General features: G+C 42.0%; 1 protein-coding gene and 1 non-coding gene across 2 annotated transcripts; both read left to right on the top strand.

Moving 5' to 3' along the window:
• The first annotated feature begins 1,185 nt into the window (after positions 1–1,185).
• Positions 1,186–11,733, top strand: EIF4G2 (eukaryotic translation initiation factor 4 gamma 2). The gene is made up of 22 exons (XM_088525680.1): positions 1,186–1,379; positions 2,032–2,142; positions 2,274–2,339; positions 2,780–2,905; positions 3,229–3,331; positions 3,987–4,118; positions 4,208–4,274; positions 4,356–4,507; positions 4,920–5,030; positions 5,626–5,709; positions 5,790–5,888; positions 6,200–6,341; positions 6,435–6,595; positions 7,044–7,157; positions 8,005–8,130; positions 8,331–8,435; positions 8,520–8,735; positions 9,069–9,327; positions 9,517–9,721; positions 10,045–10,256; positions 10,442–10,563; positions 10,888–11,733. The coding sequence occupies exons 1-22, from the start codon at positions 1,186–1,188 to the stop codon at positions 10,951–10,953; spliced, it is 2,973 nt and encodes a 990-aa protein (XP_088381806.1). The 3' UTR covers positions 10,954–11,733.
• LOC148594514 (small nucleolar RNA SNORD97) lies at positions 7,199–7,360 on the top strand. Its single transcript, XR_015913453.1, has one exon. It is a non-coding gene; the product is annotated as a small nucleolar RNA SNORD97 (small nucleolar RNA).
• Positions 11,734–11,988: the final 255 nt, after the last annotated feature.

Below are 11,988 nucleotides of genomic sequence, written 5' to 3'. Positions count from 1 at the left end.
CCGTGCGCGTTAGACGCGGCGGCGGGTCGGCTCTCTATGGAGGTGGCGGAGGGAAGCGCTGGGAGGCCGCTGCTCCTGCCGTGGTGACTCGGAGACTCGCCCTGCCTCGCGCGCTCCCCCTTCCCCTCCCCAGCCCCGCTCCCCGGCTCCCCTTCCCTTCCCCCTCCCCTTCTCTTGCCTTTTCCCCTGCCTTTGGTAGCCGCCGGGATCCGGGGAAGCTGACAAGGCCTTAGGGAAGGTGAGCAAGTCGCGGCCTGAGCAGAGCGCTCCGGGTTTGTCGGCGCCGGAGGGGAGGGAAGGGGGGGAGAGAGAGAGGTACTACTGCAGCTGCCGTTTAAAATGGCGGCTTCCCAAAGTGGCCGCCATTTTCTCGTCGGCTTCTTGTCTTCTTCCGCACAAAATGGCGGCTCGGGTCGATGGCGGTCGCTGTTGCCCGGATCCGGATCACCGCGGCCGCTGAGCAGAGCGTGCACAGGCAGCCGCTGCCCTTAAGCAGTGGCGTTAGCGGTTGGAGCCGTTGATAGGCGGCGAGAAAACCGCGTAGGTTAGGGCCGCTTCACAGCTCCGCCTGGGGGGACGGCAGATTCGCCGTTGGTCTCCAGCTACGGCCTCCAAGGGCGCAGAAGGGCCGAGAGGTTTCTCGGGTAGTCGGCTGGGGACACGCGGCCGCCTGCGGTCCCCGCCTTCAGGCTGCGACTTGACCAGGGAGAGACGATTGCTTTTTTTTTTTTTTTTTTTTTTTTTTTTTTTTTTTTCTCTCCCTCTCTCCGGGGTAGGGGGCGGGAGTTGGTTTTTTTTTTTTTTTTTTTTTCTTTTTAAAGTTTTTGTTGTTGTTTTACATTTATTTATTTATTTGTCTTTTCCCGTACCTCGTGGGAGGGAGTGGGGTGCAGAGCCGCCTCCCGACAGGCGCCCACCTTGGTTGACCACTGCGGCGGGGAGGGCGCCGTTTCCCTTCCCCGGGGAGCCGAGGCGGGCGCGGCAGGCGGCGAAGCGGAGCCCGGCGAGAGAACAAAGAGGCGGTCGGGCCCCTGGCGGTGGCTGAGCCTGGAGACGGGCGGCGCCCGGCGCGGAGGGGAAGGGGCGGGGGAGGCGCCGGCGGCTGCGGAGCGGCTGCGCCCGGCGGGGGGCGCCGCTGCGCTCCGCCCGCTCCTGCAGCCCTTTTGTTCGGCGGCGGCTGCCGCCATGTTGGGTGCCGCTCCTCGTGCCCGCGGCGCTCCCGCCGCCTCGGCGTGGGCTGGCGAGAGCTGCGGCGCCCGCGAAATGGCGGCGGCGGCTCCGCGAGGCAGCGGGCTGCGGCGCCCGTCGTGCCGCGCCGCAGTGGCGCCTCGGAGCGCATCCACGGAGCCGCCCCTAAAGTCTCCGGCGTCTTTAGCGCCGTACCTGCTTTTTCACGACGCTGCTGCAACGATTTTTTTTTTCTTAACTGTCGTGCACGATAAAACCAGTGTGTAGAGGAGCTGTTTTCCTTCTTTATGCATTTTTAGTAGCGTAACTGCTTGTTTCTTATGGGCAATACGATCTTTTTACTGTAGTAAGCTAACACTTCATATTTTGGTGGCGTTCACCTTAAAACGAGTGGTGCACCAAATGTTGCTGTAATTGAGCATATCGATGAAGGATTTATTTAGTTACACTGTGCAAGCACAGAAATAATCTGCCATTAAAACAACAGCAGTGGCGTGTTGCTGAATGCAATGTTGTACGCAAATCCTTGGGGCTGACATTGGAGAAAGCTTGCTAGGGTTTTCTTGGTCTTAGTCCATCCTCCCCAAAGATGGAGTCCGCCTCCCATCTCCCCCCTAAAGCTTTGGAAAATATGGCAGCAATGATTAATTTGGCCCTTATTCTGAGGCTTGGGTATCCTGGGTATTAAATATGAGTTTTCTTCTAAACATTTGGTTAAACATTTGGTGTTCTTACTCTAACAAGTATTGTGTGTTTTTTGTGCTTGTGGGGGAATGCTTTAGGTTAAATGCTCTGTTTGCTAGTTAAACACCTGTAATATGAATACTTGATTTGTCTTTCTAGGTTTTGTTTTTCCCCACCCCGTCAATTTAATTTTATTCTTTTGAAGATTCTTCGTTGTCAAGCCGCCAAAGTGGAGAGTGCGATTGCAGAAGGGGGTGCTTCTCGTTTCAGGTACCAGTGCTTTCTTGGTTTGACTCTCATTTGATAGTGGAAACTCAATTGAGAAGTTTTTTTCTTTTTACCTAACAATAAGAGTAATTAGACCAGTAATCTTACGCAAAAATCACTGATTGTTTTAACAGTGCTTCTTCGGGCGGAGGAGGTGGTAGGGGTGCGCCTCAGCACTATCCCAAGACTGCCAGCAACAGGTATTTTGATCTTTTGTTAAAAATACTTCTAAGGTAGAGACTGCATCATAGTGAATGCAGAATTCAAGATATGGTAACTTTATTATATGTATACAACAAAATGCTTCCTGGGTTGGTGATAAGGATGGTGAATTAACCTTATCATTCAGGCTGTCTGAATCCGTTTGAGTCATGGTATCAAACGGACAGGGTTTTTGATTCATGCTCCCCCTCCTCTCCCCGGCTTTAGAGAGGATTTCAATGTTTGCCTGTGTGATAGCCTTTTTTCCCTTCTACCTGTTCAGTGAATTTTATGTAGTTATTGTTTCATTGTTAGGGCAGACTGAGTGTGATGTTATCAAAAGTAGCAATGGAATTAGTGTAACACAGTACTGAAAGGTGAAAAATGACAGTTCTTGAAGTAGCTTGGTGGTTTAAACAAGCTTTTCAAAACTTTGCAGCGAGTTCCTGGGGAAAACCCCAGGGCAAAACGCTCAGAAATGGATTCCTTCACGAAGCACTAGACGAGATGACGACTCCGCAAATGACAAAGAACGACATGATGCAATCTTCAGGAAAGTAAGAGGGTAAGTTCTTTGAGGATCCATTTCCTTTATGAATATGAAAGGAAAACATGAAGTGGATTCCTTTCTTTCCAGTGAGTTGAAATAAGATGGAAACCGATGGGCCTGCAGTGGCAAACACTTGCTGTGCACCTTTAGTTGTGTGATATTTGTGTTTGTTTCTTTTTTTCTTTTTTTTTGAGGGTATTAGTTTTCTGCATGGTAGCACTTTAAAACAAAATACAACCTTTATATTTAGCTAAAGAATAAGAGGTCTTAACTAAAAATACCTGTAGCGTGTTTGCAAGATCTGTAACGTGCTGTTTATTTCCTTTCTGTTTATTTAGCATACTAAATAAGCTTACTCCTGAAAAGTTTGACAAGCTATGCCTTGAGCTCCTCAATGTGGGTGTAGAGTCTAAGCTCATCCTAAAAGGGGTCATACTGCTGGTAAGATGGCTCTGTGTGTGTTTTGGGGGGTGTGTGTGTGTGGATTTTTTTTTCTCCTTTATCATAGCTGTCTTCTATGTTTAGAGGTTGGCTATTTTTGATTTGGGCACAGAAGACAAGTAGCTCATTCAGTGTTTTTGATCTAAATAAGTAGAGAAGTATCAGTACCTTTTATTGTGTAAGTGGAATATATGGGAGGGGAGAGACACTTTTAAATTAATGAACATGACAAGATTTTTTTTCTTTTCCTTGAAACACTTTTTATTTTTTCTTCTCTTCTCATGTTCCACTTTCTGTTCATTGGGACTCCTTAAAAAGCAACCACTGACCTCTTTGTATACAGGTTATAATAATTGTATTTTTTTTCTTTCTTGAGGTCAGCTTGGTCTGGTTATTTGGTCTGATTATCAGTATTGGTCTAATGCTATGGTAGGCAACTTAAACTGCCTTTTTTATTGATTAAAGATCATAGCTCTTTAGTAACCCAGAGAAGCTTTTTATCTTGTCTCATGCAGCATATTAAGAATTTTGACTTGTACATTACTTCTGAAAATCTATTATATCTATAATGAAATAATAGAATAGCAAAAAAAAAACTGGAATGTTTGTATAGAATGGTATTTTTCACTATGTTAATGAAACGATCTTTACTTAGATCGTAGACAAAGCCCTTGAAGAGCCCAAGTATAGCTCATTGTATGCTCAACTATGTCTGCGACTGGCAGAAGATGCACCCAACTTTGATGGCCCATCAGCAGAGAGTCATCCAGGACAGAAGCAAAGCACAGTAAGCATTTTACTTTCTCAGCCTGAAACAATTCTGTTAGCATGGATAGTTGTACTGATTTACTGCTTTTATTTTTATGTTTTGTTCAGACATTCAGACGCCTCTTAATATCTAAACTTCAAGATGAATTTGAAAACAGAACCAGAAATGTTGATAGTAAGTTTTAAAACAACTTCAATGTAGAACCTGCTTTTCCTGTTTTCACAGCCATGTTTAACAGGCTCTTTGTTTTTTCAGTCTATGATAAGCATGATGGTCCCCTCCTCCCTGAGGAGGAGGAACAGAGAGCCATTGCCAAGATTAAGATGCTGGGGAACATCAAATTCATTGGAGAACTTGGCAAGCTTGATCTTATTCATGAATCTATCCTTCATAAGTGCATCAAAACAGTAAGTGTTAAGATTTTTTCTGAAAGGCGGGGGGGAGGAACTTGAAACTAAAAATTTTAAATAATACACTACGTTTGGAATCTTGAAGCACCTTGTTAAATGTTTGTCAATTATTTAAAAAAAAAATGCTTAAAATTAACAATCTTTTGGTCTGATAAAATACTATTTGAAGCCATGGGACTTGTCTCCAAGTGAAGATGTAGTTTGGTCTAGGCGAAAATACTACAAGTACTTAAAGTACAATAGACTTGAAAATTAAGCTCTATAAATTTAACTGTTTAGTGAAGACAGCAGACTTTCATGATAATCTTACTGAAATGTGTTTCTATAGAACTAATCTTTAGGTACAAAACTCATCTATAATAAACTGTAATATTATGTTAAAGTACCTGATTACTACTTAATATTCCAGCTTTTGGAAAAGAAGAAGAGAGTCCAGCTCAAAGATATGGGGGAGGATTTGGAGTGCCTCTGTCAGATAATGAGGACAGTGGGACCTAGATTAGACCATGCAAAAGCCAAGGTATGTTCATATCTGATACAATTACCTCAACTAGTTCAAATCTGTTTAGTTCTCTGTACATTTTGTGTTCTGTTCCTAAGTTTCAAATCTGACTTCTTGAGAGCTAGAAGGGGCCAACTACTATCAAGCTGCCCCATAGCACAAAGGATCAGTGTGGGAGATACCTTTAAAGTTTTGTTTTGTTTTGTTGTTGTTTTTTGGTTTTTTTTGAAAGGCAGATTGCTTTTACTAGGCAATGATAAAAGCAAGATGGGCTGTGTTCTAAATGCTACTTGGTGGAACATGTTGAAAAACTACTTGTTGTAAAGCATTAGGTGGTATGGCAGATGAATTTTGTGCTCTGGCTTGTGAGCTTTGAATTTAAACATTTGTGACGCTTTTGTGGTAGTAGGTGAAGTCAACTGCACTTCTGACTGAGATAAGGAAAGCAAACCGAGGAACCTACCCTGGGCTGCTGTCTGCCAGATGGGAGATGGCAGGAGAGGGCAGTCTGTTCATTATACAGTTTTGAATGTTTTGGATGTGGCAGTCTCTTCAGGTGCTACTCCTGATACTGCGAGGTTCTCATTTGTGATTTTTCTTTCCCCTCTCGCAGTCCTTAATGGATCAGTACTTTGCCCGTATGCGCTCCTTGATGTCAAGTAAGGAATTGCCAGCAAGGATTCGTTTCCTGCTGCAGGTATGGAGATAAAATTTTCAGCTCCTTTTTTCCTGTGAGTTTGCCTTGAATCCTTTTGTAATTATTCTTCCTTCTTTAAGGATACTGTGGAGTTGAGAGAACACAACTGGGTTCCTCGCAAAGCTTTTCTTGACAATGGACCAAAGACTATCAATCAAATCCGTCAAGATGCAGTAAAAGTAAGGCGTTTTTTTGAGGGGATGGGGGATGCGGGGGCAAGGGTTGTTTTGTAAACATGGAGCTTTGCTTCTGCTTAAGCCTTGACCTGAATCCTTGGTCTAGTGATTCCATGTCACAGTCTGTTCTCTGAACACATAATTATTTCTACATGTAACTGGTTCTGTTCTTGTGGTAGTGTGTAAATTGAGCTGCATTAAAAGTAGTTAAGAATTAATATCCCTGGACTTAAAATTTAGGACACAATCCAAGCATCGGTACTTCAGGACCTATTACTTGGAATTCACTAAAACTGTTAATTCCTGTTTTAAAGGATCTGGGAGTCTTTATTCCTGCTCCTATGTCTCAAGGGATGAGAAGCGACTTCTTTCTGGAGGGACCGTTTATGCCACCCAGGATGAAACTTGACAGGGACCCACTTGGAGGGCTTGCTGATATGTTTGGACAAATGCCAGGTACATTGAACCTACCAGGCTGATGTGATGCCCATAGCTGTATTGGTTGGAACACCCCAAGAACTAAAACTGCTTTTTGTTGCCTTAATATAGGTAGCGGAATTGGTACTGGTCCAGGGGTTATTCAGGATAGATTTTCACCCACCATGGGACGCCATCGTTCAAATCAACTTTTCAATGGCCATGGGGGTCACCTCATGCCTTCTGCTCAATCCCAGTTTGGAGACCTAGGCAAATCTTTTCTGAAAAGTCAGGTAAGGACAATGTCAACAGAGTGACTCTCAGGTACATAGAAGCTCTTCTACAGATGCGTATGTTATGGATTGTAGTCTACTGGTGTTAAAAGACTTCCTCAAAAACACTTCCTTTCTGGTTCTGATAAGAACTGATGCTCAGCTGATTTAAAAAAAAAAAAATCCTAAAAATTCTTAAATTTCGCAAGGAAGACTTTATTATTATTCTTTTTCTTTTTACTGCAAGAAAAGGTGCATGTGACTTTGGTGGGTCAGAATGGTGTGTTTTGTTTAAAAGGTAGCCCTGTTTTAGGGATAGATGCTACTTTCCCACCACCCCTGCTCCTTCTTTCTCCCTTCCTGGCAAATAGAATCTTTGTTCCTCTGGTCCCTCTGGTACTACTTACCATATGATGTACGCCACTCCATCATCTGCACTTCTTTCTCTATATCTCCCTTTCTGAAATAGGGGCAAAGCCAGCTCTACCATAACCAGAATCAGGGACTCTTATCCCAGCAACAAGGACAGTCGAAGGATATGCCACCTCGGTTTTCTAAGAAAGGACAGCTTAATGCAGATGAGGTACATTACATGCCTACATTACTTAAAGCCTATTCTCAATATTGCCCAATGATTATAGCAAGACGCGTTATTATGAGGACTAATGCTGGAACTCTTTCTCCTCCTCCTACTTCTCCTTCTTTGTCCCTTCCTCTTTCACCTTCTTTTTTCCCTTTCCTTAGGGTATCCAGCGTCCTGTGAGCAAGACTGAGATATGAGGGCAATTTCTTGGGGTATCCCCCTTCCCGCCCCCCCCACACACCTCCCCAAGAACACTACTCTGACATCAGTTCCCATGCATCGTATTGATAACAATACATTTAACTGAAGCTTCAGAGATCTTAAATTTTAGAAGCCTGAAGTGCTGGACCAGGTTCAAAAACTTTTTTCTTCCCCTTCCCCCTCCTCCCCTCCCAAGCTAGCACAAAGACACAATTTCAGGTGCAGAGTAAACCTCACTGTTTTGAGTGGGTGTTAGCGAACTTGTATCCTAATTTCTGAGCAGTGTTGGTGAACTTGTATCCTTATTTCTGAGTGATTGGTAGAGCTTTATCTTAGCAATAAAACTTGTCAGCAAGCACATGCTACGTATCTTCTTGGGTCTCTAACATACTGCATCTAAAATGAGCAGTTCTGCATTTTGATGTAGATTGAACTAAGAATAACTCGGAGCAAACAGCAATTCATTGCGTTATGCTTTTAGGGGGTATTTTAGTACATCTATGTTTTAGCCTGGATTTGACTGTAAACACTATAGAATCTGAAAATGCATGTTTTAGTAGGATTTGTTGGTGTGAATCTGTGGCTGTGTAATGTTTGCCAGAGTAATTAAAAACAGTTTGAGGTTTTTCTGACTCTTTGTTCACAGATTAGCCTGAGACCTGCTCAGTCTTTTCTAATGAATAAAAACCAAATGCCAAAGCTTCAGCCCCAGATAACTATGATTCCTCCCAGTGCACAACCACCACGCACTCAGACCCCACCTTTGGGACAGGTAAATTACAATATACATACATTATTACATTATTGACTATGCTTAATTCTTGCACGTGGACAAAATTTGGTCTCATATCTAGCACAGGATGGGGGATGTATCTTGCAAAGCATAAAATATATGAAAAGCCATGAGAGTATATGTATAAAGGCAGCTTAGTCTAAATTTCTCCAAGAAACTTAAAGAACTCTCTCTTTCAGCCTCCTCAACTTGGACTCAAAACAAATCCACCACTTATTCAAGAAAAGCCTGCAAAGACCACCAAAAAACCGCCTCCTTCTAAAGAGGAGCTGCTTAAACAAACTGTGAGTTACTGCCATGTGTCTAGAAGCTTTGTGTACTTTTGGAAAACAAATATTTCAATTTTAGGTCTTTTTTCCTCTTTCCAGGAAGCTGTTGTGACCGAGTATTTGAACAATGGAAATGCAAATGATGCTGTCAATACTGTGAGAGAAATGAGAGCTCCAAAACATTTCATTCCTGAGATGTTGAGCAAAGTAATCATTCAGTCCCTAGACCGATCAGACGAAGACAAAGAAAAAGCTAGTACTCTGATCAGCCTGCTCAAACAGGAAGGAATAGCCACAAGTGACAATTTCATGCAGGTACTACATTCAGCTGGCATTGCATGAAAGTCTTTGTTTCTTTGCTGTCCGTAATATTTCCTCTAAATAAATTTAGCCCTACTTGAAACATTTGCAAAAATGTGAACTCAGAACTTCACAAGTCCTGTAGATCTAAGGAGATAGAAGCAGCATAATAAGACTGTGAGGTGCATAACAAGTGATCAGGGAAGAACTGTTTAGCTTGGGATTTCAGAAACTATTGACAAATGATTGATCAAAAAAAGCACTGTCCAAACACGCATAGTGAAGAGTATCACTAAACACAAGGGAAGTGCTTGTGTATTCTAATCTGATGCATTTACTGTTTTTCAGGCATTCCAAAATGTATTGGACCAGTGCCCCAAACTGGAGGTGGACGTCCCATTGGTGAAATCCTATTTAGCACAGTTTGCAGCCCGTGCTATTATTTCAGAACTGGTGAGCATTTCCGAACTGGCTCAACCACTGGAAAGTGGCACCCATTTCCCTCTCTTCCTGCTTTGCCTTCAACAGTTAGCTAAGTTACAAGATCGTGAATGGCTAACAGAATTGTTCCAACAAAGCAAAGTGAATATGCAGAAAATGTTACCAGGTAAGAGTTACTGCATGGCTTTCTATGACAACTCAATTTTTTTGTGCATGCAGTTGAGAGTTTTGCAGTCAACTCCTAAGAATATTTAATGGTGATAGGGTTTAAGTACTGGTGAAGACGTAGGCTGCTGATTGTAGGTTCCAGTTAACACTGATGCTTGAGCATGTGTGACTTGAATTTTTACTACAGAAATTGACCAGAACAAGGACCGCATGCTGGAGATCTTAGAAGGGAAGGGACTTAGCTTCTTATTCCCGCTTCTGAAACTGGAGAAGGAACTGCTAAAGCAAATAAAATTGGATCCATCCCCTCAAGCCATCTATAAGTGGATTAAAGATAACATTTCACCCAAACTTCATGTAGATAAAGGATTTGTGAATATATTGATGACCAGGTAAGAAAGTTGGTCTGATTCAGGCACAAATTACTTAAACTACAATATAACAAATATCTCTTTTTAAAGGCTGAAATAGAGCTTTGCATGGAGCAAAAATGTATGGACTTAAACTGGGATGAAACATGTAGGCGGGTAACAGCCTAGGATTGTGGCTGTTAATAGGGAGGAGCAAGTCTCTCAGCTTTGCTCAAGAAGATTTTTTTAAGAAATAAATTAACTGAGGGAACATTTTTCTTAACCTATTTCGGGTTTTTAATGGGATGTGAAATATTAAATGTTATACAAGATTTTTACCCTTTCTTCTCCCCCACACCCTCCAGTTTTTTGCAGTATATTTCTAGTGAAGTAAACCCACCTAGTGATGAAACAGATTCTTCATCTGCTCCTTCTAAAGAGCAGCTGGAGCAGGAAAAACAACTGCTTCTGTCCTTCAAGCCGGTAATGCAGAAGTTCCTCCATGACCATGTTGATCTGCAAGTGAGTGCTTTATATGCACTTCAGGTGCACTGCTACAACAACAACTTCCCAAAAGGTGAGCACTTAGTTTCAGTGGGGTATGGGAAGGTGGGGGAGGTTGACTCTGAAGCACAGTACTAAAGATATGAGATATAGTGGTGCTTTGGCATGTTTAGAAGACGCAATATATTGGCTAAAGCATCTGTGATGTAGTTTGCTTTCCTAAAGCTGGTGTGATGTTGAAATTGAACTCTTCCATAGGCATGTTACTACGCTTCTTTGTTCATTTCTATGACATGGAGATCATTGAAGAAGAAGCCTTTTTGGCATGGAAAGAAGATATTACTCAAGAGTTTCCAGGGAAAGGCAAAGCTTTATTCCAGGTAAGTGTGCTTGCTTCAGATTTCTACTCAAAGGTATCTAGTCCTCAGAAACATCAGTGCAGCAGAGATCACACTTCAGAATGTTCTGTAAAGACTTACGGTTGAACTTGATCTAGGAGGGTTTTTTTTCCCCACCTTAATGATTCTGTAGCTTGTAAATAAAACTATACTGAGTATTTTGTCAGGAAGGAGCAAGGCAAGTTGTTTCTTTTGTGTTGCAGGTCATTGCTAGAGAGTGTATATATAATATAAGCTATGGTGTTGATAATATGAAGTATGAAATTAATTTTAAACTGAGCTTAAACTAGTGTTATGTAACTGCAGGTAAACCAATGGCTAACCTGGCTGGAAACTGCTGAAGAAGAAGAATCTGAAGAAGAAGCTGACTAAAGAACCAGCCAAAGCCTTAAATTGTGCAAACATACTGTTGCTATGATGTAACTGCATTTGACCTAACCACTGCGAAAATTCATTCCGCTGTAATGTTTCACAATATTTAAAGCAGACGTTTGTCAGTAGGATATCCTCTGCAAAAGGTTTTTGTAGTATGTCTTAATAGTCTACAATAAAAATATTCTAGAGTATCTTTAATGTTTAGGTAACAGTGTATTAGCAGCATGCAATAATTACATCATAAGTTCTCAAGCAGGAGCAGTCTATTGCAAGGGTCGTCTTTGCTGCCAGTTATCATAGGCTGTTTTTAAGTTAGAAAACTGAATAGCAACACTGAATACTGTAGAAATGCACTTTGCTCAGTGTAATACTTGAGTTGTTGCAATATTTGATTATCCATTTGGTTGTTACAGAGAATCCTTAACTGTAATCGATGGTTGTTGCCGTAATAGTATATTGCCTGTATTTCTACCTCTAGTAATGGGCTTTATGTGCTAGGTTTTAATATCTTTGAGCCTGGGCAAGTGCACAAGTCTTTTTTTAAAAAAAAAAAAAAAAGAAAAGAAACATTTAATTGCACAAAAATTGATCAGCTTGGAAAGATGGTTTAATGCCCTTTGGAAGAGGTTTTCGTGGGTGTGAAACATGAAATGTTGAGAAATTTGAATTGGTCCCTTTATAATAGTATTGAAATTAAGTCTACTTTAATTTATCAAGACATGTTCATGCCCTGATTTTATATACTTGTATCTTATCAATAAACATTGTGATACTTGACTTGTTTCTGAATGTCTCCCAGTAAGAAGTGTTAACAACTAGTCTGCTTGCTGAAAGAGATATCAGCAGGAGTTGACTTAGACTGGGACCAGTTTAAGATTGTTCTTGTATCAAATCTATCCAGCATGCAAATAAACCCTAAACAGGGTTATAGGCAAGATTAGAGATGGCAGGTGGGAAGAAAACTTGTTGAGCAATTCTGTTGGAGAAATAGCAGGAAGGAGGTTGTATGGGCTGGTGCACTTTGTGTGTGTT

Source organism: Tinamus guttatus, unplaced genomic scaffold, assembly GCF_059628265.1.
Source record: "Tinamus guttatus ecotype Peru unplaced genomic scaffold, ASM5962826v1 Tinamus_guttatus_pri_ptg000240l, whole genome shotgun sequence".
NCBI lineage: Eukaryota > Metazoa > Chordata > Aves > Tinamiformes > Tinamidae > Tinamus > Tinamus guttatus.
This window is presented reverse-complemented; position numbering and strand designations above follow the sequence as displayed.